Source organism: Squalius cephalus, assembly GCF_949319135.1.
Source record: "Squalius cephalus genome assembly, chromosome: 20".
In the NCBI taxonomy this organism is placed as follows: domain Eukaryota; kingdom Metazoa; phylum Chordata; class Actinopteri; order Cypriniformes; family Leuciscidae; genus Squalius; species Squalius cephalus.
In genome coordinates, this window is record NC_137141.1 from 2,359,936 (window position 1) to 2,386,202 (window position 26,267).

Sequence of the window (26,267 nt, forward strand, 5' to 3'; positions counted from 1 at the left end):
TCAGTCGTTTGGTTACCGACTTTCTTCAAAATATCTTCTTTTGTGTTCAGCAGAAGAAAGGAAATCATACAGGTTTGGAACAACTTGAGGAGAGTAAATGATGACAGAATTTTCATTTTTGGGTGAACTGTCCATTTAAGTGGCTTGGAAATGCCACAAAAAAAACTAAAACTGTTTTTTAAACATAAAAGCGACAAAAAACGACAATCTCACGAATCACGAGAAAAAATAATATATTTCAGAAAGTGCACTATCGCGCTGCGCTGGACTTCCCGTATCAGCTCCGCTTATGAAGCCGGGATCTAATCCTGTTAACATGAAATAAGCCTGCTCCCGAGCAGGTTTAAGTTTGCGCACATGTTGCTATGACAGCAAGTCCAGGATGAGCGTCGAAGAACCAAACAATCCAAGATCATGCCAAATCGCCAACAATCAAATCCAGCTAACTGAGTTAGCGACGTACGAAGAACGGACCCCTGATGTCTGCCTGGTTATCTGTCTACCGTAGGTATGGTTAGCTTCGTTTATCTTTTCACTCGTTAACTTTATAACGTGGGCTTATAGGGAATGTTTCGTGCTATAGAATACCCGGTGCGGCAGCAGCCCTTTCACCAGCCGAGTGTGCGCCCTGCGATCAGCAATCAGAGCTCAGGGCCTGTGACGCAACGCTGTTAATCATAGGTATGTTGCTATACTGAGTAATAGTTGAATGGTTAATGTGGGACATATTTGTAAATGGACATCCTGTGCATTTTAGGGAGTGCTGTTTAACCGGGGGTGCGGCCGCCAGTTGGCTACATCGATGCTGAACATCTGCTGCTTTGCTTATATTCTTCACGTTACATGTTCACGGATTTACGTCGTACCCGACTGCTTTTTCACACTGGACCAAGGAGTATTGAACTCAAGTATTAGCTCAAGTTAACAGGCGGCTGGCTAGCATGTTACATCACTGCCTGTTTAACACTGTTTGATCCTTCTTTCTGTCTTTGTTGTGAATCAGTGTTTGAGTGCAGAGTGTGTTTGATGAACTGGCACCATTTCAAATTGGTTTGTGTTTATTTCTTTTAACTCTTGTATGGAGGCCTTTTCTTGCTGCTGATATCCAAGAGGATTGGCCTAATTTTGATTTCTTTTGTTTGGGTTTTTTTATGTGATTTGTCCATGTTTGTTTATTTTTGATCTATTGTGTGATTGAGTCTCTGTTCATATTGCTGACCCCAGTTCATTGTCCAGGTGCTGAGAACTGCAGGGGGAGCAGTGCCCCTTGCGGTGGCGGGTCCCTTGGTGTGCTGTGGCTGCGTGTTCACCAAGTGTGGTCATTTCTCTTGCTGTGTGTATGAAATTTGACACGTGTGATTGGGGTGTTTTTCATGGATGCTCATTGCTCAAGCCACTAGCCTCCCACTGGTAAGATTCCGCCCTATTGTCCTCTCTCGTATGTGTGCGTTGCGAATAGTATAGTGAGGAGTGAATATTGAGTGTGTTTTGTTATTTGATTTGGTGTACAGTGCATGTTGTTTGTTGTGAAATCTCAATCATTGTTGAAGTGAAAATAAATTCTATTTTTGTACTGGACCACTGTCTCTGGCTATCCATCAACGAACTTGAGTGCCTGGTTGAACAAAATACTTAATTCTTTGGGTGCAAGTCCCATCGTGGCGTAGTCTGCAAACTGCCTGGGCCTAAGCCCTGAAATGTGTATCCCTTAAGCCACATATGGTTATTTATAACTATTCTGACTTGATGTTTTAATGTATGTCTATTTGCTTCTCTAACTTGTGTAATAATGTGGTATTTTAATCTTACAGCCTTGGATCTAATCCTGCTGAAGTCCTCAACACATTGAGATCAAATCTGAGACAGAAGTTTGAGTGTTTGTGTGAGGGAATATCAAAGCAGGGAAACCCAACACTCCTGAATGAGATCTACACAGAGCTCTACATCACAGAGAGTGGAAGTGGAGAGATCAATAATGAGCATGAGGTGAGACAGATCGAGACACAGTCCAGGAGAGCAGAAACAGAGGACACACCGATCGAATGCAGTGACATCTTTAGACCTTTACCTGGACAAGACAAACCCATCAGAACTGTGCTGACAAAGGGAGTCGCTGGCATTGGGAAAACAGTCTCTGTGCAGAAGCTCATCCTGGACTGGGCTGAAGGGAAAGAGAATCAGGACGTCCAGCTCATATTTCCACTTGCTTTCAGAGAGCTCAACTTGATGAAGGACAAAACACTCAGTCTTTCAGATCTTCTTCATGTCTTTTTCCCTGAAACAAAAGAAATGGACATATCCAGTGATGAGTATAAAGTGTTGTTAATCTTTGATGGTCTGGATGAGTGTCGTCTGTCTCTGGATTTTCAGAGCGATGTGAGGTTGTGTGATGTGACTGAATCAGCCTCAGTGGACGAGCTGCTGACGAACCTCATTGTGGGGAATCTGCTTCCCTCGTCTCTCATCTGGATCACCTCCAGACCAGCAGCAGCGGATCTCGTCCCCTCTGAGTGTGTCCATCGAGTGACAGAGGTACGAGGCTTCAGTGACACACAGAAGGAGGAATACTTCAGGAAGAGAATCAGTGGTCAGAGTCTGGCCCACAGGATCATCTCAAAGTTAAACCTCATATGAGCAGAGGATTACGTGCTGTGAAGCTCTCCTCGTCTCAGTGGTCAGCTTTAGTGTTTGTGTTGTTGTCCTCAGAGGAGACACTGCAGGAGTTTGACCTGTACAACTTAATTGGAGCCAGAAATGATCGGTAAGTAACACTGAGTGCAATCATAACAGTCTAAAACATTATGAACAAAGAGAAACTCAGAGATCAGAGGTGTTTAAATCACGGGGCACAGATTGATTTATGGGATATTGTACATAATTTTGCATGTGTTCCTCAAACTAGTAAGCTGCATATCTCGACTGCCACGTCATCAAGCGCCTCTGAAGGCCGTCTCAGTTTGAAGGATCTTTTGAAGACAGACATTATTTTGTGTCTTTAATTCAGCTAATTTTGAAGGATGCATCAAGTGTATCCTTCGTGTTCTTCAATCTCCCACAATCCTTTGCACACATTCCAATTCACGTAAAAGAACTGATGGAAAGTTCATTATGAGTTCATTATGAGTTTATTATGAAATGTAAGACACAAATAATGTACCCGACGCTACTGCCAACTACACCGTCATAGATGACGAGATCAATGCTGAGCGATTCTTAGGCTGGATCAAAAACATGAGGCGAACGTGAGCGGCAGAATTGGGGGATGTTCACAGAATGTGTTTTTGCATTCCACTGTGTTATTTTGTTTTTCTATGTAAATGCGCTAGACAGACGTGTTTGATCGCTGTGCTCGCGTGTTTTGAGCATCTCACGCATGACAAGGCATTCTAAAAATCGCTCTTGTTTTTACTTATTTTTTAATTATGAATTCATATATTTTTTTTGTATGGCCAAAAATTGTCGCACAATTTGGCATGTTTCTTTGCGTTATATCACTAATAAACACTCGACTCCTAGCACAACTACATGATATGATTACAAAATCTTTTAACACATTTTTAATCATTTTTGAATATAGTGTGAAGATGTCAATTTTCCAAGGTTGGGCATCAGTTTTGGCCACTACTGTGTTTGCGTACTAAAACTATACATTTAAAATGTAAACGGAACATATAACAATACAAGTAATTCACAATATTAATAAAAACTATAACAGCTTCTCAAAGATAGAAAAAAAATAACCATTAACTTTTCTTTGTGTTCTTTCAAAACCCTGATAAACACAAAACAAAGACCCTTTTCATCATAACAGTGAATGAAGTTCATGAAAAGATCTTCTCAAAGACTCAAAGCATTGTAAGGCAATAGTGCAGGAGTAATACACTCATACTTTTCAGCAACTGACAAACATGATCACTATCAACAGCTGTTGTGTGGAAAAGACAGACGGGAGAGTAAATTAATTCCCATATTTGGTGGAACTCTTTATTCATCCTCTATTTTAGCCATCATGATTGACTTTTATACATGTTGTACTGTCTTTCTCTCCGACTCTCTCTCTCTCTCGTTCAGGAGAATGGAGGTTCATCTGCCCAAGTTCAAGATGGAGCAGTCTTACAACATGCATGAAATTCTGCCACATCTGTGTCACAGTGTCTGGTTGTGTTTCCCCGGGTACCCACTAGATGTCCTCCTTACCCCCACGGTGTCTTGCACTAGGAACTTCATCTCCCACAATTCTGTCTGTGATTTGCACCCAGGTGTCTGTATTTTGTATCACCAGCTGTCTCTTGTTATCCCCTTGTCATTCATGTATATAAGCCCTGTTTGTCTTGTGTTCTTTGTGAATCAATGTTTAATGTTACACCGCGTCTGTTGCCCGAGTTTTGTCCTGCCTTGTCCTGCCTTGTCCTGCCTTGTCCTGCCTTGTCCTGCCTTGTCCTGCCTTGTCCTGCCTTGTCCTGCCTTGTCCTGCCTTGTCCTGCCTTGTCCTGCCTTGTCCTGCCTTGTCCTGCCTTGTCTTTGTTATTTGCCTACCTGGATTCTGACCTTTGCCTGTTTTGGATTTCGCTTTTTGGATTACCCTTTTGATATTAAACACCTCACTTTGCTGCACTTTGGATCCTGTGCTTATTACCTTGGCGGTCGTGACAGATTGATTCACCCTCTAGGATCCAAGCAGTATGAGCGCCCGCCGCAATTTCCCCGCTGCCAGAGGGGAACAAGGAGGACCATCAGCACCAGAACCCAGAATGAGCATTTTTGAATGCTTTGCACTGTGGGCTCCGATTATGGAGGAGAGAATGGCGGTCAACTCCCCTGAGCCACAGCGCAAGAACACCGGGCAAACCAAGTCGGTTAAGGTTCCCCCCCGTGAACATTCTTTCGTGGGGACCCGCCTGGTAAAGTTTCGCGGTACCCGCGGAGGTCGCAGAGGAGGTGGAGGTGGGCGGGAGGAGATCCCGTTCCATTACCCGTTCTGGCCGCACATCGATCCAGAGGTTCCCCCGCAGCGGGCTCCACCTAGTCCAGAGCCGTCCACTCACCATCAGAGACGGCGGAGGAGGAGGAAACCTCTCGGCCTCGACCACGGGTCCGAGATGATGCCCGTACAGCCTGCTGTCACGCCAGAGACTGTTCACGTCACATCTGCCCAGCCAGAGACGGTTCACGTCACGTCTGCCCAGCCAGAGACTGTTCACGTCACGTCTGCCCAGCCAGAGACTGTTCACGTCACGTCTGCCCAGCCAGAGACTGTTCACGTCACGTCTGCTGAGCCGGTGTCTTCGGACAAGATGGCCGCCGCCGAAAGTGTTCCCGTCACGTTTACCGAGCCGGTGTCCATGGACAAGATGGCCGTACAGCCTGTGTCTGAGCCGGTGGTGTCTGTTCCAGAGTCGGTGGTGTCTGTTCCAGTCCCTGAGCCGGCAGTGTATGTTTCTGAGCCGGTGGTGCCTGTTCCAGTCTCTGGGCCGGAGCCAGTGTCTGTTCCTGAGTCGGAGCCAGTCTCTGTTCCTGAGCTGGAGCCAGTGTCTGTTCCTGTGTCTGTTCCTGTGTCTGTTCCTGTGTCTGTTCCTGTGTCTGTTCCTGTGTCTGTTCCTGTGTCTGTTTCTGTGTCTGTGTCTGTGTCTGTTCCTGTTCCTGAGCCTGAGCCGGTGACATCTATTCCTGAGCCCTCAGTGACCGCGACACTGGCCATTATGGCCACAGCCATGTGGTGTGTGTGGGCTGCGCGCACGCTTGGACCGGTGGTGTCTGTTCCAGGGCCAGTGGTGCCAGTTCCAGTGCCTGAGCCGGTGGTGCCAGTTCCAGTGCCCGAGCCGGTGGTGCCAGTTCCAGTGCCCGAGCCGGTGGTGCCAGTTCCAGTGCCCGAGCCGATGGTGCCTGAGTCGGTGGTGCCAGTTCCAGTGCCTGAGTCGGTGGTGCCAGTTCCAGTGCCCGAGCCGGTGGTGCCAGTTCCAGTGCCCGAGCCGATGGTGCCTGAGTCGGTGGTGCCAGTTCCAGTGCCTGAGTCGGTGGTGCCAGTTCCAGTGCCTGAGTCGGTGGTGCCAGTTCCAGTGCCTGAGTCGGTGGTGCCAGTTCCAGTGCCATTTCCGGTGGTGCCAGTTCCAGTGCCATTTCCAGTGGTGCCAGTTCCGGTGGTGCCAGTTCCAGTGCCTGAGCCGGTGGTGCCAGTTCCAGTGCCCGAGCCGGTGGTGTCTGTTCCAGTTCCTGAGCCGGTGGAGTCTGTTCCAGTTCCAGTGCCTGAGCCGTTGGTGCCAGTTCCAGTGCCTGAGCTGTTGGTGCCAGTTCTAGTGCCAGTTCCGGTGGTGCCAGTTCCAGTGCTTGAGCCGGTGGTGCCAGTTCCACCGTCCGAGGGGTCGTCTCCGCCCTGGCCGCCCGAGGGAGAGTCTCCGCTCTGGCCGCCCGAGGGAAAGTCTCCGCCCTGGCCGCCCGAGGGAAAGTGTCCGCCCTGGCCGCCCGAGGGGTCTTCTCCGCCCTGGCCGCCCGAGGGGTCTTCTCCGCCCTGGCCGCCCGAGGGGTCTTCTCCGCCCTGGCCACCCGAGGGGTCTTCACCGCCGTGGCCGCCCGAGGGGTCTTCACCGCCGTGGCCGCCCGAGGGGTCTTCACCGCCCTGGCCGCCCGAGGGGTCTTCACCGCCCTGGCCGCCCGAGGGGTCTTCACCGCCCTGGCCGCCCGAGGGGTCTTCACCGCCGTGGCCGTCCGAGGGGTCTTCACCGCCGTGGCCGCCCAATGGACTGTTCGCTTTGCCCCGACCACCCGATGGACTGTTCGCTTTGCCCCGACCACCCGATGGATTGTTCGCTTGGCCCCGGCCACCTGAGAGACTTTTGGTTTTCCCCTGTTTCCCCATCCTATTGTCCATGTTTCCCTGGCCCCTGTCTTATCCTAGTTCCCCCGTGTTTGTTCCCCTGCATGGACCTGGTCCCCCGTCCCTCCCCTGGATCCTCCACCGTGTTACCTCCCTCCTGATCTCTTGGTTTGTTCTGTGTTCCGTCTTGGAGTGTCTGGGAGCCACTCCGTAGAGAGGGGGTCATGTCACAGTGTCTGGTTGTGTTTCCCCGGGTACCCACTAGATGTCCTCCTTACCCCCACGGTGTCTTGCACTAGGAACTTCATCTCCCACAATTCTGTCTGTGATTTGCACCCAGGTGTCTGTATTTTGTATCACCAGCTGTCTCTTGTTATCCCCTTGTCATTCATGTATATAAGCCCTGTTTGTCTTGTGTTCTTTGTGAATCAATGTTTAACGTTACACCGCGTCTGTTGCCCGAGTTTTGCCCTGCCTTGTCCTGCCTTGTCTTGCCTTGTCTGTTTCTTGTTTTTGTTATTTGCCTACCTGGATTCTGACCTTTGCCTGTTTTGGATTTCGCTTTTTGGATTACCCTTTTGATATTAAACACCTCACTTTGCTGCACTTTGGATCCTGTGCTTATTACCTTGGCGGTCGTGACAATCTGGGCATCGACAGTGTTTTCCTCGATTCAGCCAACCTGACGGGTTTACGCAAAGAGGGGCATCTGAAAATCTCACAGGTTACTGTAGCCTCACACACACTCCCATTAGCTGTGTTTTTATGTGAATCTTGGGATATTGCATAAAACAATGCTGGATGATAACAGCAAGATGCGCATAAATTCTGCATAAAAACATTTGCACTCATTGGAGTTGGACTTTTTTTTTTTAATTATATAAGACACACATAAACTACGATGGAAACACGTTAACTGAATAAATCCCTCGACGCCTCATCAGAAGCTGTGATTGGATAACTGGAGTAACCAGTGGACCAATGGCGTCGCAGCGTCTCATATGCTGGTTTGGTGTTTCTGAAACGTCGGAGTCGAAGTGTGTGATCAGAGTGATTTGGTTTAATTCCCTCCAGAAGCGTCTCACACACACGAGTGTGTTCCCGAACACCAGCATCCGAACGCCAGAGAACATGACAGCGTTTACTGTGTTTCATCTGACGCTCTGAGACACACTCGTTTATGATGGAGGGAAAACAGCCCGATTGCAGATTGCAGAAACTTACAGTTTATTACTGATATTCTGCTTCAGTTTCCTAGGAAGTGACGATTTTGTTCTCTTGAACACATGAGATGGAAACGCTGCTCTATTCCCAAATTTTATGGCATTTAATTTTACACATAAGATAAATTCACAACATTGGATGTAAACGCAGCCATTAATGCTCGATTGCGTGTGTGTTGTGCAGGTGCTGCATAAAGCCGTGATCGAGGTGGATGAGAAAGGCACCAGCGCAGCCGCCGCCACATCAGTGGGAATCACGGCTTATTCTCTGCCAGCCACTTTCATCATCAACAGGCCCTTCTTCTTCTTTCTGTACCATGAAGCCACTTCTAGCCTGTTGTTCATGGGGAGAGTGATCGACCCCACACAGAACTGAGAGCACAAACACGGGCCGCCACTAAACAGAAACATGCTTTCAACAAATGCAGACAAAGGGTCAATCACACACTAATGACACACACATTATCAAATTAAAATCGCGCTAATAATGCACTCGTCTATAATCGTGTCTGGATGAACAGTATGTGGATGAACACTGTGAACATATTCTGAGAAATAAAGTGAGGAAATTGTGTTGTTTTCCCTCTCTACTTTCTTTCCACTGACGGCGAGGGCTTCGTGTCCAGTGTAGACAAGGAAAAGTGAGGAAATATGATGAATACAGTATCTGCCCTCGGATGCACCAGTATAACGGTGGGTGATGGAGAGACACACCTGTGCCTCAAAATATGAGCTTCTGACTGCATGAAGCCGAACAAGTTAAAGGGGTGGTTGATTATGATTTCACTTTTAACCTTTAGTTAGTGTGTAATGTTGCTGTTTGAGAATAAACAACATCTGCAAAGTTACAACGCTCAGAGTTCAAAGCAAAGGGAGATATTTGCTTTTACAGAAATATCTTTATAAGGACTACAACAAACGGCTGGTAGAGACTACACGAGATTCTTCACGGGTTAGTGACATCACAAACCCTAAGATTTACATAAACCCCGCCCCCGGGAACGCATTTATATATTATCATGACAGAATATGCTAATCAATGACTTGAAGATAGTTAACTCCACATCAGCAACATAAATTCATCCATTCAGAAATGTCCTGTTGCTTCTACATCAGGGTTTCTCAAACTCGGTCCTGGAGGGCCACTGTCCTGCACAGTTTAGCTCCAACCCTGATCAAACACACCTGAGCAAGCTAATCAATGTCTTCAGGATCACTAGAAACTCACAGCTAGGTGTGTTTGATCAGGGTTGGAGCTAAACTGTGCAGGACAGCGGCCCTCCAGGACTGAGTTTGAGAAACCCTGTTCTACATGTTGTCATTTCTTCTTGAGTCTCCATCTTTCTGACTGGAGGAAGTTTCAACGTTCAACGTTTTTGAAATGTTCAGTGCGTGTGTGTGAGGTAATCACACACACAGACACACACACACAAGCTCTTGAAGCTCCGCCCTCTGTGCTGGGAGAAGCAGCTCATTTGCATTTAAAAGGGACACAGAAAAATGACGCGTTTTTGACAATTTTAACATGCTATATAAATATCTGTGGGGTATTTTGAGATAAAACTTCACACACTCTGGGGACATCAGAGACTTATTTTACATCTTGTGAAAAGGGCATTATACCACCCCTTTAAAACAGCACAAAACAAAGAGAAACTTGTTAAAGTTGAGAAGTTGCAGTACTCTATTAATTACAATCTTTCAAATAAATCCTGTAGGTTTTTTAAAAATTAATGCGAAAGTGGACCAAATCAGAATCACATTTACACTGTTATTAGGCTGTTTAAATCAGATTTATGCCACTTTTGCCTGCAGACTGAAACGCCTCTCGAAAAAGAGCAAATGTAGGGCTTGATTTGTCCGTGGGGAATTGTTTAGATGGTTGTGGTTTGCGAGGAACATGAATTTATATTTATATTTCTCTATTTCTTTGTAGTTTATATTATGAGCTAATGTGAATGGCCAGTGAGTCTTCAGGTCAATGCAGTGATCAGAGGACTGACAGGACAGAAGTACAGAGCTGTTCTGATTGCTTGGCATCTAATCGAGGCTCATTTATATATTTTAGCCAGTGGAAGCAGGACAACACAAACCTCAAGGAGAGCTGAAGAAAGCCTGTCAGTGACTGTTCTCTGCATTTACAAGAGACTGATTGTATTATTTTACAATTTATGCTATATTATGTAAGCAATAGGGTTCGAGAGGCTGTGCTGTATCGTGAATAAGTCCCGGCTGAAGGGCGTTGTTAGGCACAACTTATTCACGATACAGCACTAGCCTCGAGTACCTTATTGCTTTTATAAAACGGTCACCACACAATACAAATATAAAAGCCGAAAATTATGTATTTATGCAACTTCCATAAAGTAAAATCACTAAAAGCCTTCCTTCCGCTGGAAAAATAGTCCCTGACCGTAAAGAGCAACAGAAGTTACATTATTTCGACCATTAGATGGAGGCAAAGACTGTCTTTATGAGTGAGTCAGTCAGTAGAGAAGACTTTTAGATATTGCAAGGACTCAAACTTTCTAACACGGAGAAGGAAGACGCAACTGACAAATAGGGCTCGGGAAACCCCATTGAATTGCAGCGGACATTCAAGCGGATTTTTTTATTATGAATATAGGACCGACTTGAAGGAAAATCTGGATGATTCATGGGTTCACAGAGATCATCGCCCCCCAGTGGTGAACCATTGACATTTCCAAACATTTTGAAACAGTTATGACGTAACTAAGCCTCGTTTACTGAAATTTCGAAGCATCTATCTCAAAATAACTGCTTTCAACAGATCAATCTTTATTTATAAACACATTTATTATGTAAAAAAAAAGTTGAAGAACATTTGATGCGAACTCAAAAAAGCTCCATCTATCTTATAATCTCTTGAATATGAAAACACAACAAAGAACAAATCCATTAGTCTTAACCCTTGTGCGCTGTTCGGGTCTTTTTGACCCACATTTCTAACTTTCAGTCATGGGGATAACATGGATAATTTGACATGGTTTAGTGTAAGATTTTTGCCCATCTTTTGGGATAAAAGCAGTTTTAAATCTTCCAGCTAGTGACATAACTGCACTTTATTTTAATGTAATTTTTGCTGTTTGTTGTTAAAAGTTTTGTTTGAATCTTTTACTGAGATTCACTAGACAGAAGTTCGTTGTACTAAAATTACAATAAAGTCTAAAATTGAATTTTTCTACAAATGAAAAGAGCTTTAAGATAAATAAGGTTTTGATCTGCAAATTATCTTCACATTCATTTAAAATTGCCCTGTGACATCCATCCTATGACGTGACTGAAGACAGAAAGATAAAGGAACAAGAGAAAAAGCTCATATGACGGTGTTAAAGACAGAAAAAGACATTTCCACAATGTATAATTATGTGAAAATGAGCAAAGTGACAAACTTCACTGTTGTTTATTGATCTGTTAAAGCAACATGAGAGTGTGTGTTGCTGTAGTGCTGGATATCAGTCATGTGATCATCACGGCCCAATCACAGCCAGCGTACTGATACTCAGATCAACAGCACTCTTACTCATGAGATATGGAGTAAATACTGGAGACATGATGAAAGCAGGAAGATCCAGATCTACAGGAGTGACGTTTACTGAATATTGACCGGTAAGATCCTCAGAGAGTCATGACACCAGAAGAATGGAAAGAGTGTGTGAGTGAAGGTGGTTGTGAATGTGTGTAGATGTGTGTTAGTTACAGGATCAGAGAACGACACCTTTCCTCTGTCATAGTCCAGATTCACTCTCACATGATCAAGCTTCTGATTAACACGAAAACCTAGAGTCCATCCGTACGACACACACCAGACATCAGTGTTGAAGAAAGTGAATCCCTTCCTCTGGTCTGATGCTGTAGTTACTCCAAGAGTCCAGTATTCACTCTCTTTAACCTCCACATCCCAGCAGTGTGTTCCTGAGTTAAAACCCTCTGAACCCAGAACACAGGGATAACAGTTAAATCTCTCTGGATTATCAGGAAGAGGTTGTTTGTTCCCGCTCCATCTCACGCTGGTCAGATCATCAGACAGGACGAGATGTGGATCTGCAGTGTTTGGATCCAGAATCACAGGAGCTGATGAGACACAATCAACAGAAGCTTTTATTCTGATCTTCATATAATGATCGACAGTGAACCCAACACAGATTATTATGAATTATGACACTCGTCCTGTTGATCAAACACATTTTCCTCTGATCACTGTCAGTGCTGTTATTAGTTTCACACTCGTTTTATCATCAGCGTTTAACGGCATCAACTACACACATTAAATATGGGATTCAGACATTTGTGTCCATCAGGAGAAACTGATACTTTGGGAAATTGAAATAACAATAAATCAATGAGATGTGTTGAGATTTCTGCTGTAGATGAAGAACTGTAAGTGTGTGTGTGATCTTCATCTGATCATCTTCATTTTATTGGCTCTTATCCTCCTTATTCTCGGGGCGCTACTGTAGGTGTAACAGGGTGTGTTCCCACATGTTTTAGTTCCCAAGCACTCTAACAAGAGGATTAGCGCACCGCTAGCATAGACTGTTTATGACCGTTACCATGGAAACCTCCGGGTCCGGTGTGGTGAAGTGCTGAGTCCAGCTTAGGACCCCAGTATTATGCCTGATCTAAAGCTGTTCTCGTGATTCTTGATGTAATCAATCAAACTTTAATTAATGTAATAATCTTTTACTTTTATCCTGATTATTTATATACGTAAAGTGAAAGAAATTGCATTTTTAGGAATGTTTTGTGACATTGTTAATTGTTATTAAGCAATAAGGTATAATATATTTTTTTTTTTTGAAATTACAAGCATGTCATGTAATTCTTATATTTGTTATCAACGATTTTTATTTGAAAAATATTGCATATGGTGAAAAAAACGTGATCTCTAATAATTTCGGAGCTGTAGCAATGCTACTGTCTAAGCTAACATAAAATACTAAGAACGAGAAATGTTTAATTTAACAATCTATAGCTTCGGTTATTTACTAGTATATGAAACATAAGTTAAAATATATTCATGGTCGTTAAACATAGTTCAAACGACTTATATAATAAAGTGAAATCTGATTTGTTATCAGGCACTAAAGCGATTACCCATCAAACGTAATTCACGCAAGGAAAGGGAATCATGGGAGCTGAAATAAGGTGGACCGTCTGTGTATCGTTTAAAACAGTTTATTCTCACGGTCTGTTGTGTTTGACTAACTAATTATTTTGGATTGAGAAATGATTAATATTATTCTGAGACAAAATTTCCTAATTTTCTAAAACTCCTCCTAACAACCTCCAAACTCGGCTCAGACCTTCAGACTGTTCTGACTCCGGCTTTATCTCTTATAACTGATCAGACTTACAGTTTCACAGCAAACAAGCTAAAAAAAAACAGAAACACGTTTTTATAAGCTGTCGACCCATAAAACAAACGTTTAAGGACACAAAAGTGGATACAGCAATTGAGAGAGCGTAACATACTCATTACTCTGAGAACTAGCGTACGCCCGCTGGAGGGGAATGTATTCGGCAACAGGATAGCTTTTATTACAGAAATATAATATATAAAACTGACATTTGGATATTTGAATTACCAGTGACAACATGTTTACTGCACACGTAGTGTATTTTTAGTGCATACTGAGTGTCAGGATCCCACAATTGACCCATTCGCTCCAGCCATTATCCACTTTTATCTCCTTAAACGCTCGTGTTTGGGGTCGACAGCTTATAAAAACTATATTTCTGTATTTCTGTACAAACTGTATTTCTGTATTTCTGTTTTTTAGCTTGTTTGCTGCACACCTTGTAACATAGCAGCTTTTAGACAGTTTTTTTTATATAAGTCATAAATGACAAGGAGGACAGCTTCACACAATCTATCTATCTATCTATCTATCTATGTCTATATGTCTATATGTCTGTCTGTCTACCAATCTATCTGTCTATCTATTTATCTATTTATCTATCTATATGTCTGTCTGTCTGTCTGTCTGTCTGTCTACCAATCTATCTATTAGGGGTGTAACGATTCGTTTTAACAACGATTCGATTCGTATCGCGATTCGTGGTTGTCGATACGATTCAAGGACGATATTGGTTCATTTAGAACGATACGACCCGAAATGATTCAGTGACTTTTTAGCCAAAAATTCTTGTGCCAAAAGGGAATCAGGTATCAATTAATTATGGATATAAACAAACAAGTAAACAACAATTAGTGTCAAATGCATTCACATTTATTTGAATAAAGTAGGACTGCACAATTATGACAATCATAATTGTCGATTATTCCCTTGAAATTGTAATTGTGATTATTAATGACGATTATCACAACATTGAATGATGTTTTGAATAGTTTGGTCATGGGACCTTTTTAGGAATATAGGCCTATTATAATACATTTGTCTACATAAAAAATGTTGACACACAAGTTCTGTCCCTCTTTACTTAACATACAATAAAAATTGTAAGAATATGTCAAATACTGATAAACAGTAGGCACTGCGAGGTTAAGCTATTAAATAGCAGTCCCAAACTAGTTTTTGTTAATACAATCTTGGTATGAGCCACCACAGTCATATAAAAATATACAAAATAACCAGTAAGTGGCATTTTGTTATGGAAACAAACAACAGTTAGGTTACCATGGTGATACACAATACTTAGAAGAACTGGTAAAGAAACATGGAAACTGCTCCTGATAAATAGCAACACACATGACGTACCAATAACGTAATTTATACTTTTTTATCGTATTTTACTTTTATTTCGTAACTTACTAATTTACGACGTTGCATGCTCGTATTTCTTTTGCGCTTTAGTGAAGTGATACTAGGTGATACACTGATACTACGCATGGCGATCACGTCACAGATAGGCAGACTGAATCGAGTAACGTTTAACGCCTTTATCATTAAAAGTGCTAAGAAAAAACATCCATATAAAGTCTGACGTGCTTAAATCCAATGCGTTATTTCCTAGTATCGATACAATCGATTCATTACCTTTGTTAGATCGATATATGTCGTCCGGAAGGCCAACTTGCCGAGCACAGATCGATGTAGTTGGATCTTAGGAATATAAATTGATACATCGATGTAGTTGATGAATCGTTACACCCCTACTATCTATCTATCTATCTATCTATCTATATAGTCATGAAGAACCTGTAACTCTCCAGCTCAGATCTCCTGCTGTCAGACTCACTGTTTTGGACGATGTCCTGCATCTTCTTCCAGACTCTGAACGGCAGGTTGCCCAAGTATCGTGGCACATGAATCAAAGCTCCAGAAGCCATCTGTGGATCCGGCTGTGAGCTCTGGACTCTGGAAGAACATTCAGGAGTCAGAACTGCAGTGGCTTTGGATCAGAACCAGAGAGACCAGAGACAGGAGCAGATCACTCACCTTTCCATTGAGACTGGAAACTCCTGCAGAACAAACACACCATTTATCATCAACAACTCAATCAATCAACCAATGATCAACCAATGATCTGAAATCAGACCTTCAGAAAGCAGACGTCATTGGCTTTCATCATCTCCTCCATGTCTTTGATTGTGTGTGAAAGAGCTGAGATGTGTGTGTTCATCTCCTCCAGCTTCTCCTTCATCCTCTGCTTCTTCTGCTCCTCTTCCTCCCTCAGTGCAATGACTGTAGCTTCTTCTTCATCTCTGAGAAACTGATGAAGCTTCTCAAACTGCTGTTTAATCTGACGCTCTGTGTGCTCAGCTTGAGACTGAAATCACATCACATTCACTTTAATCATCTCAGTCGACACACATCAACACTTCACATCATTCATATCAGAGATAAACTCAGATACCCGACATAGAACGGATCCAGAAGCAGATTGATGCTCGTCATTTACAGAAATAATCAACTATAATCCACTATATTAAATCATAACTGTATACAGTGATGCTATACATGACTCTTGATTCTGTTTCCTCACCTTGATGTGTTGAACTGTTTTCTCAAACTCTCCTTTCATTTCTTCCTTGTGTTTAAGTTTCTCTTGGAAGGTCTTCAGTGCTGTATTGAACTCCTCCTAGAATTGAACATAAACCATAAAACACAAGATTACAGTGAAGAGAAGAAGAGAAGACAATACAGTGATATGATCATATAATGCAGTGAAAAGGTATTTGCCCTCATCCTGATTTCTTCTATTTTTGTGCACATCTCATATTAAATTGATTCAGAAATTAAAACATAAAACAAAGACAAACTAAGTAAACACAAAGTACAGTTTGTAAAAGAAAATGTTATTTATTGAGCAAAAAGGTGCAGTTTTCTGCGCTACAAAAGAAAACTCTCTTTGTAAACACTTCCAAAGGATGAGGATTAAAACTATATCAGTGGTTAAAATGACCACAGCGACACAACAGCAGTGTAACCTTCTGACGACTGCTGGAGGAGGAGTCGTTCGTCCGTGTCTCACGACAGGGATCTCAGACTTACGTAGGGCACTGGAAGACAGCCGAGGTGGCGTGATTAGACTGGGAACCCCATTCGTCGTCACTAACGTAACCCTCGTTCCCTGAGTTCCACTTCCACTAATGAGTAATGGGTGTGTTTGGGCATAACGTGCAATAAACCAATCAGAGTCCCATCTCGCATTCCCTTTAATAGCCAGTTGTGTTCGCGCCATGGAGGAGTCGCTATTTACATGACGAGATTTACAAGTGGAAAGACTGAAGGCTTCTCTAGCGAGGAAACGTATCGGTTACTAACGTAACCTCTGTTCTCTCTAGAAGAGGGAACGAGTATTGCGTAAGTAGCTTACGCTGCGGGAAAGTCTTCTTTCTCGAGATACTGAAGCCAAAAATTATCCTTAATTTTTAATAATCTTGTCAACGCAGTGCGGCAGCATGCAGACCTAGGGCGAGCTAGTCGCGTGCCCATTGGCTGCCCTGCGGCAACTGCAGCAGCCTATCGCTGAGCCCTTGGCGTGACGTCACGACCAATGAACGCGTTTGGCGCTTCACGCGTCACAGCCCGCCAAAAGGGGTGTGGCTTAGCGTATATAAGCAGGGCTCAGAGGCTGCTTCACTGGTTTCTGTCGCATGAAGTGAATGAGCTCGTGGCGCGAGCACGGCGGGTTACGCAATACTCGTTCCCTCTTCTAGAGAGAACAGAGGTTACGTTAGTAACCGATACGTTCTCTTACGAGAGGTTCTCTCGTATTGCGTAAGTAGCTTACGCTGCGGGAACTCCCTTGTCAACGCCGTGCGCGCCCAGCATCCACTGAATGAGTCCCAGGGAGAGCCCGGGGAACGTGATAACAGGGAGCCGGGCGGCCAACAGAAGGCCAGCGCAGTAACACAAGCACAAACGAGCAAGGAGCGGCACAGCCGGTCCGAACTGACAACCCCTGCACAGTGCAGCTCAACCAGTAGAGCTAAATCAATCAACGTAGCCCGCACACAGATAGTGGGCCGGCCTACGCGAGACTTAGACTGATAAAACTTTTGCCTGCAAGGCGGGAACTTCCAGGTTGTAAAACCTAACAAATGTGGAGGGGGAGGCCCAGCCTGCCGCTGCACAAATGTCATGAATGGGAATCCCGCTGGACCACGCCCACGATGAGGTCATGCCTCTGGTGGAGTGAGCTCGAATGCCCAGTGGGCACTGCAGGTCTTTAGACGCATAAGCAGCTGCAATAGCGTCCACTATCCATCTGGACAGGCTGTGTTTCGAGGCGGCGAGACCCTTGGTGCGCCCTCCAAACGAAACAAAAAGCTGCTCCGAGCGCCTGAAAGCGGCGGAGCGTGTGATGTAGTTTCTCAGCGCCCTAACCGGGCAGAGGCGATCACAATCAGCCTCGCTGCCGGAAGATGGCAGGGCTGAGAGGGAAATGACCTGCGCTCTGAAGGGAGTGCCCAAAAATTTGGGAACATAACCATGCCTCGGTCTGAGAATAACTTTCGAGTCGTTAGGTCCGAACTCGAGGCATGCGGCGTTAATAGATAACGCGTGAAGGTCTCCCACACGTTTGACTGAAGACAGAGCTATCAGAAAAACGGTTTTGAGCGTGAGGTATTTCATATCCACAGTTTCCAAGGGTTCAAAGGGATGCGTTTTCAGGGCCTCCAAGACCAGTGAAAGATCCCACATACGAACCGACGAAACGAGGGGGGTCGCGGGGGGTTCATCCTCCTGGCTCCTCTAAGGAAGCGGATGACGAACTCGTTCCTTCCTAATGCGCGGCCCAGCTCTGAGATAGTGAAAGCTGAAATGGCCGCAACATAGACTTTGAGCGTGGAAGGGGACCTGCCCGCGTCCAGCAGCTCTTGAAGGAAACACAATACTTGCGATACCCCACATGTCTGTGGATCGAGCCCCTTGGCAGTGCACCATTTGCTAAACACAGACCATTTTGACGAGTAAAGCCGCCTCGTAGAGGGGGCTCTAGATTGTATGATCGTGTTCATAACCCCTCTTGGCAGATCAACGGGAAACCGTTGAGGCTCCATGCATGCAGAGACCAGCGCTCTGGATGGGGATGCCAGATCGAGCCGCGGGCTTGAGAGAGAAGGTCTCTCCTCACCGGTATCGGCCAGGGGACTGAGTCTGCCAGCTGTATCAGTTCCGGGAACCAAGCTTGGTTCTCCCAGTATGGGGCTATGAGGAGCACTTTGTGGCGCACTTCCCTGATTCTCCTGATGACCTGAGGCAGCAGAGAGACCGGGGGAAAAGCATATAGCGGGCCGCTGGGCCAGGTCTGGGCCAGCACGTCCTCGTTCTTCGTAAAGAACTCTGGGCAGTGAGCGTTGTCCTTTGACGCAAAAAGGTCGACTTTCGCTTTGCCGAAACGGCGCCACAGTAACTGGACTGTTTGGGGGTGTAGAGACCACTCCCCAGGGGGAACGTTGTCCCTGGACAGTCTGTCGGGGCCCTCGTTCAGTTGGCCAGGCACATGCGCGGCTCTCAGCGAGCGCAGAGAGTGCTGAGCCCACACGAGGAGGCGTTCCGCCAGGGCGCAAAGTGTCTTTGATCTGACACCGCCCTGGCGATTCACATAGGCCACTACCGATGTATTGTCCGTACGGACTAGAACATGGTGACCTAGGAGTAATGGGAGGAAGTGTTTGAGCGCTTTCTCGACCGCGAGCATCTCTAGACAGTTTATGTGTAGGAGATTCTCCTGGTCTGACCAGCGGCCACAGACCGGTCTGCCTTCGAAGAGCGCTCCCCAACCTAGGTTGGAAGCGTCTGTCAAGACAACTTTCCGGTGTGAGATCACCCCCATAGTCACTCCTGTGTGATACCATTCGGCTGCCAGCCAGGGTTGCAGGGCTGAAATGCAGCCCTGATTCACTCTGACTCGCGCTTTCAGCCAGCGTTGAAGCGGGCGCATGCGCAGCAAGCCCAGCTGGAGCACTGCTGCAGCTGAGGCCATATGCCCCAGGATACGCTGGAATGTCCTCAGCGGAGCCTGGCTGCCTATGTGGAAGGATGCTGCGAGGTGACGGATGCGGCGCGCGCGCTTCTCCGACAATCTGGCCGTCATAGCCACCGAGTCCAGTTCTATTCCAAGAAAGGAAATTGACTGACGGGGCGATAACGAGCTCTTGGTCCAGTTGACCGAGAGACCCAGACCTTCCAGGTGGCTGAGAAGCGCTGTTCTGTGAGACACAAGTTCCGTCTCTGACTGCGCTAGAACAAGCCAATCGTCCAGATAGTTCAGAATCCGCATTCCCTGTCTTCTCAGGGGAGCGAGAGCCGTGTCCATGCACTTCGTAAATGTACGGGGTGCTAAAGACAGGCCGAACGGCAGGACTGTGTATTGATATACCCGACCGTCGAAGGCGAATCTCAAGAATGGCCTGTGACGGGGAGTTATCTGGATCTGGAAGTACGCATCCTTTAGATCGAGCGAAATAAACCAGTCTCCTGGGCGAATCTGCGCGAGGATTTGTCTGGTTGTTATCATTTTGAACGGCCTCTTCATGAGGGCTTTGTTCAGATGTCTCAGATCTAAAATAGGTCTTAGCGCTCCGTCCTTCTTGGGTACGAGGAAGTAACGGCTGTAAAAGCCCGACTCGCTCAGAGAAGGATGAACCTGTTCTATAGCCCCTTTGCGCAGCAGCTTCGCTATTTCTGCTTGAAGCAGGTGCGCGGCTTCTGAACTCACTTTCGTCTCCGTCTGCGCTAGAAAGCGCGGGGGGCGACGAGCGAATTGAAGCGAATAGCCGTGTCTTATAGTATTCAGCACCCATTCTGACGCGCCCTGAATAGCTTCCCATGCTTTTGCACGCATAGCTAGGGGTCGAATGGTCTCTGGGTTCAGATCGCCGCGCTGCGCGGGATGGGGAACCTGCATCAGAGAGAATGGGGCGGCGCGTGCGCCGCCGGTGCTCGAACACGGGGGCTGGTAAACAGTGCTGGCCGGCTGTACAGCGTACTGTGGCTCGATTCCTAGGGATGGAGCGTGTTTTGCTGTCAAACACCCCTGGTGCGAGAGCGGCGTGGGGGTTATCGTGTCTGAAAGTGAGTTTACACTTAAAACACGGCCAGTGTCTGGGAGCTTTAGAGGGTCTGTGACCTGGGGTAACTGGATGGCAGAGCGAGCAATGGGTAGGTGTGAGCACAGAGTTGTGGGCACATTTACTACACTTAGTACTCGAGCGGCGTGTGTCCGCTTTATGAGAGTGCGCTCTGAGCGCGTTACCATGGGGATAGTGTTTGTGTGTAGCAGTGAGCACATAGGAGTGGGCACATTTTCTACACTTATGACACCTTCGGCCAGAGCCGGAAAACCCGATTTTATACTCTTTTTGAGATTTATCTGGGCCGCCGTAAAAACGGCGTTTGTGTGCAGGCGAGCGAGTGATGTTACTGGCTCGTTGGCTGCGGTGTAAGCTGCTGCAGTAGCCTGATCTGAGGGGACTGACAGAGCTGGGCGCTTTGATGGTGGTCCGGCCGCAGCGGGACTCAGCCATCTTTACCTCCTTACAGGTGCTAGGAGGACTTCGCGGGCTCAGACTTCAGCGTGATCCTGGACCGCGGTCCCCGGGGGGGCGGCGGTCTGTGACGGCTGGTCGAGCGCGACCTAGGGTGGCCGCCCTGACGTCGCTGCGAAGCAGTAGGTGGCTGAGACGAGTGCTGTGTGTAGCTGCGCGCAGGAGGCTGTGCTTGAGAGCGGCCTGCGGCTGGGCTCGAGCGGCGGGGCAGGAAAAGGTTCATAGCCTGCGATGCCTTCTGCACCTCGGAGAAACGGTCCACAATCCCGCTAACCGCAGGGCCGAAGAGGCCAGTGAGCGAGAGCGGGGCATTGAGGAACACGGAGCGCTCTGACTCACTCATATCCGCCAGCGTCAGCCAAAGGTGTCTGTCGATGACGGTGAGCGCGGCCATAGATCTGCCGATGGCTTGTGCAGCGGTCTTGGTGGCACGGAGCGAAAGATCCGTGGCGCTGCGCAGATCCGTTAAGACTGTGTGATCCGGGCCCTTCTCATCCAGTTCACGGAGGAGGTCGGCTTGCAGGATCTGAAGTACAGCCATCGAGTGCAGGGCAGAGGCAGCTTGGCCGGAGGCGGCGAAAGCGCGGCCGGCGAGAGCTGAGGTGGTCCTGCAGGCTTTGGACGGCAAGGCAGACTTTGAGCGCCATCTAGCGGACGGCGGGCAAAGGTGCGTTGCCACAGCTTCCTCCACGGAGGGGATGCTGGCATATCCCTTCTCGATGGCCCCGTCCACCTGGGAGAGAGCCGAGGGGACTGAGGAGCAGAGTCTAGCGGAGAAGGGCGCATTCCACGACTTAGACAGTTCTGCGTGGAGCTCAGGCAGAAAGGGTGCTGACCTAGAGGCTGGCGCTTGGCGGCGGCTAGGCAGAAAACACCCGTCGAGCCGATTAGGTGCAGGCTCCTTTGGTGGGGACCAATCAAGTCCCAGTCGGTCAACCACATTGGTGAGGAGGCGAAGAAGCTCTGCGTCGACACTGGCGCGGGACCGGCTAGACTCCTGAGTCGAGGTGGCGGAGTGGTGAGAGCCCTGAAGCGAGCAGAGAGCAGCTGTCAGCGGCGTCATCTGCTTCATCCCCTGAGGCGACGGCAGTGTGGGCAGTGGCCGGCCGCTGCGCGTCGGCGAAGGGCGGGGGAGAAGGAGATAGCGAGGCTCGCGGGAGGGGATCCGGCGAGCACTCAGCTGTCATACCCGGCTCGAGAGGCCTTTGAGAGCGGCGTTTCTTCTTACGCGGCCCGGAAGAGGCAGCCGGAGGAGGAGGAGGATTCTCGAACGTGGCGAGTCGAGCCCGTAGGGTCGACATCGGCAGATCCTCGCACTGTTCGCAGCCGCCCGAAGTAAGGGCGTGGGCTGCGTGGTCGAAGCCCAGGCAGAGAACGCAGATCACATGGCGGTCTCCGTCGCTGAGCGTGGCTTTGCACGAGCCACAGGATGAGCGAGGCATTTGCAACAACGCCTCGCGCTCTTTTGGATGCAGAGTGTGTCGCGGGGCGAACACACAAACACACAACACAGAGCAGAAAAAAGGATATATTCGCCGGATAGCGAAGCAGGCAGGGAAAGCTGAAGGCGGCGAAGGCGGCCGGCTTCCTCAGTCTGAGATCCTCGGCGTGCTTGGTGCTTGATTCGACGGCGGCTTCCTCAGAGTCCAGCGATGCGAAGAGCTTCGCTGAAGAGACAGAAATCAGTGAAGCAGCCTCTGAGCCCTGCTTATATACGCTAAGCCACACCCCTTTTGGCGGGCTGTGACGCGTGAAGCGTGCCAAGCGCGTTCATTGGTCGTGATGTCACGCCAAGGGCTCAGCGATAGGCTGCTGCAGTTGCCGCAGGGCAGCCAATGGGCACGCGACTAGCTCGCCCTAGGTCTGCATGCTGCCGCACTGCGTTGACAAGATTATTAAAAATTAAGGATAATTTTTGGCTTCAGTATCTCGAGAAAGAAGACTTTCCCGCAGCGTAAGCTACTTACGCAATACGAGAGAACCTCTCGTAAGAGAACGGACCATCTACGGGACAAGCCAGACGTGACAATGAAAACTGTGTCGGGCTGAAACTAGCACAACACACTTGAGTCGCGCCTGGCGCTGCATTGCACCAAGTGTATGATAGGGCCCTGTGTGTGTGTGTGTGTGTGTGTGTGTGTGTGTGTGTGTGTGTGTGTCTGTGTGTGTGAGTGAGTGTGATCGCTACTCTTTTTACTACTCTCTTCATGTCACTTTCAGTTTCATTTACATGTTAAAACGAGATATTTGTCTTACCTTATATGATGAAACCACTTCACTGATGGGTCTGACTTTGTGATTGTCGTGTTGTTGTGAAGTAATACACACTACACACACAGGCTGTTTGTCCTCCAGACAGAAGAGTTTAAGTTTCTCACTGTGTAAACTGCAGATCTCCTCAGATCCTGATGAACGCGTCTCATTTCTCTCCTTCTGGAACGACTCGCACATGTTTTTTAACGCCAGATTAAGAGGAGGATGTTCTTTTGAGGATCTTCTCCTGCAGACAGGACACTCCTGAGTTTTCTTGGTTCTCCAGAACTGTTGAAGACACTCTTTACAGACACTGTGACTACATGATAAAAGAACAGGAGCCTTGAAGATTTCACAGCACACGGGACAAGAAAGCTCTTCAGCAAAGACATTTAGTGAAGCCATTTTCACCGTTTGAGCTCCAGCAACACAAACTTTACTTTCACTTTCTGAACGACGGGTTTAAAAATGAATCACCTTGAGAATCACAGCGATCTGCAGATCTGCTGTCTGTTCAGAAACAAATGTCTCAAAAATCCTTCTTGAAAGTGTTTGTCTTCTTTCTCCACTGATCGCTGCTTCTTTATTGCTTTTGTCAAGAGAGAAGAGAGTCAGCATGACAGAACAGAGAAATAATAAGTCAGTCTCTTCCTGGTAAGTGTTGTAAGAGGGTGGAGTTTATGATCACATGTGGGCTTTCTCAGGTATAATGCTATAAATCAAAACCTTGAATCAAACACTAAAGAACAATGAAAAACACAAATATTGACAATAAAAAATACAATTTATTTGTGTGTTTTATTTATTGCTCTTTATTTTTACATAGAATATTTGTTCAAGTATCCAATGACTCTGAGTTTTGACTGAGTTTTGTTAATCCTTTTGTTATTGAAACCATTTTGTAACTCTTCATCATCTTCATCATTGGACTAAAGTGTTACATGTCAATTCACAGCTGCTCTTTGCAGATTTTACAATTATGCTGTGCTTTTACAGTAATCCTTAATTTACAGACACAAAATTTACAAGTGGATACAATGTGGATACAAGTACTTAAATACAGTTATAAAGTTATTGGAGGTACAATAAAGTGCTTCAAATAAACTATCATGTCCAAAGTGAGACGACGGCGTCTTTATTTTAAGTAAAAACAACAACAAAATACCTCCAGTTTTTGTGTCCTGGGGCCTGTTTCAGAAAGGAGGTTAAGTGAAAACTCTGAGTATGTTAACCCTGAAATGAGGGAAACTCTGGGTTTTCTGTTTCAGAATGTGAGGTATGTTAAACCTGAGAAAGCAGAGTAAGTCAAGCCCGTTTCTGAAAGAGAGGTAACTTATACTCAGAGTCAGTTACTATGGTGACTTACTCTGTGAACCTAACCTGGTCGGGAGCAGGTTTTCTTCGGTAAACCCAGAGTTTCTTTCGGTCTCCTCCCCTTTTTTAAAGAGGAAGTGGTGTTTAAACACCTCATTCATTCTTTCAGTACATTCTTATTAATAAAATTAATCTTTTATTAATAAATAAAATATTGCTATTTTTACTGCAGTTTTTATAAGTCTATATAACTCTTAACTGGCAACTGAAAATACAGTAGTAGATTACACTGACGTGCGGTCTGGGTAGGCAAACTAGGCACTGCCTACCCTGCCAAAATTCAAAAATAAAAATGTTTATTAAATAATAAAATTGTATTTGTATTTTTACTTTTTGTTCTTGTGATTTATATATGCAATAGGTGTGTTATTCCAATTGTTTAGGCGTTATTATGACAAATGTAGCAGTTACGCATAATCAAATAAAAACAAATGGTAGAATAAGCAGTGCTTTTACTGTCCATTCATTGCAGACGACAAGCGAAAAACCCATGTTGCGCATGCGCACTTCGATCCTGTATTCTTTAACATGTACGGCAAAAAGCACACATCTGCTGTGCCTTTGGGCGTAAATATGCTATGCCAGTAAACATCTCCGTTACAAATCAGACGTGGACCAATTAAAATCGAGATATTACTGGACATTTGCGCAGCTAACGTCATTAACGTTACTTGCGCCACAGACCACACCCAGTGACCACACCTAGCCTACATGCCTAATCCCCGCCAAATTAAAAGTGAAAATGACAGCACCGTCCATGATCACGATCACGGAGTTAAAAAAAATTTCCAAGCTCGATTTTAATTCAAAATCTGAATTAATAGCAAGAGGGAGGTCTACGCCAGCCTTACGATCACAGAGTTTTTTGTAAATTACGCTGAAAACCTTGACGAGCAAAGGAGGCTGAATATAACCTACCACAATGGAAAGGTACAGGAAAACAGAGAGGTTTTGAAGGATCTGATAAATGCGACCTGCTTCCTTGCAAAGCAAGAGCTTGCTTTTCGTGGCAATGATGAAAGCGCTAGCTCTAGCAATAGGGGCAATTATGTCGAGTTGCTGGATGTGCTAGTTGAGAAAGACGAGAGGTTGGCTAGACATCTACGTACATCTACTGTATTTTCTGGAGCATCTAACAGAATACAGAATGATCTGATCGACTCAGTGGCAGACGTGCTCCTCGCTGACATTAGGAGTGACCTAAATGCGGCCCCCTTTGTTGCTGTGGAGGTGGACGAGTCGACTGATGTGACAAATAAAGCCCAAATATCTGTTGTTGTACGTTATGTATGTGGAGGTAAAGTAAAAAGTAAAAGAAGTGTTTCTTGGCTTTGATGATGTCAGCAACGACCGGAGAGCAGCAGCGATTTCGCAGTATGTATTGGGCACGTTAGAGAAATACAACTGTTGCGATAAATTGGTTGCGCAGACATACGACGGAGCCTCTGTCATGGCCTCAGAGCTAAATGGTGTGCAGGCAAAAGTTAAAGAAAAGGTGCCCGAAGCTTTATTCACCCATTGCTATGCACACAAGTTGAATCTGGTTCTGGCCCAGTCCACGAAATGCATCCCCGAGTGCAGAACATTTTTCAAGACAGCAGAGGGACTTTCTGCTTTTTTT

The 26,267-nt window shown here is 46.3% G+C and overlaps 2 protein-coding genes across 2 annotated transcripts in view; one reads left to right on the plus strand and one right to left on the minus strand.

Moving 5' to 3' along the window:
- The window catches only part of LOC307148201 (uncharacterized protein), an 80,083-nt gene extending 71,471 nt beyond the window's left edge, over positions 1-8,612 (plus strand). The window contains exons 3-8 of the mRNA XM_079853556.1: positions 1,812-3,242; positions 4,072-4,507; positions 4,671-5,108; positions 5,646-5,718; positions 7,276-7,535; positions 8,219-8,612. Of these exons, the coding sequence (XP_079709682.1) occupies positions 3,232-3,242; positions 4,072-4,507; positions 4,671-5,108; positions 5,646-5,718; positions 7,276-7,535; positions 8,219-8,410 (1,410 nt within the window). The 5' untranslated portion in view covers positions 1,812-3,231 and the 3' untranslated portion in view covers positions 8,411-8,612. The remainder of the gene's footprint in view (positions 1-1,811; positions 3,243-4,071; positions 4,508-4,670; positions 5,109-5,645; positions 5,719-7,275; positions 7,536-8,218) is intronic.
- Positions 8,613-10,814: 2,202 nt separating this feature from the next.
- LOC307148027 (nuclear factor 7, ovary-like) lies at positions 10,815-23,942 on the minus strand. Its single transcript, XM_079853205.1, has 6 exons — positions 23,276-23,942; positions 16,006-16,101; positions 15,559-15,789; positions 15,459-15,481; positions 15,259-15,377; positions 10,815-12,129 (listed from the first exon to the last, which is right to left on the minus strand). The coding sequence occupies exons 1-6, from the start codon at positions 23,675-23,677 to the stop codon at positions 11,648-11,650; spliced, it is 1,353 nt and encodes a 450-aa protein (XP_079709331.1). The 5' UTR covers positions 23,678-23,942; the 3' UTR covers positions 10,815-11,647.
- Positions 23,943-26,267: the final 2,325 nt, after the last annotated feature.

Excerpts from the sequence above, each read along its gene's own strand:
- LOC307148027 (XM_079853205.1), bottom strand. The coding sequence starts at position 23,677 with ATGGCTTCACTAAATGTCTTTGCTGAAGAGCTTTCTTGTCCCGTGTGC. Across the intron at positions 16,102-23,275 it reads AAGTGGTTTCATCATATAAG|GAGGAGTTCAATACAGCACT; the intron begins GTAAGACAAATA and ends GTTCAATTCTAG. Across the intron at positions 15,482-15,558 it reads ATGACGTCTGCTTTCTGAAG|GAGTTTCCAGTCTCAATGGA; the intron begins GTCTGATTTCAG and ends TTTGTTCTGCAG.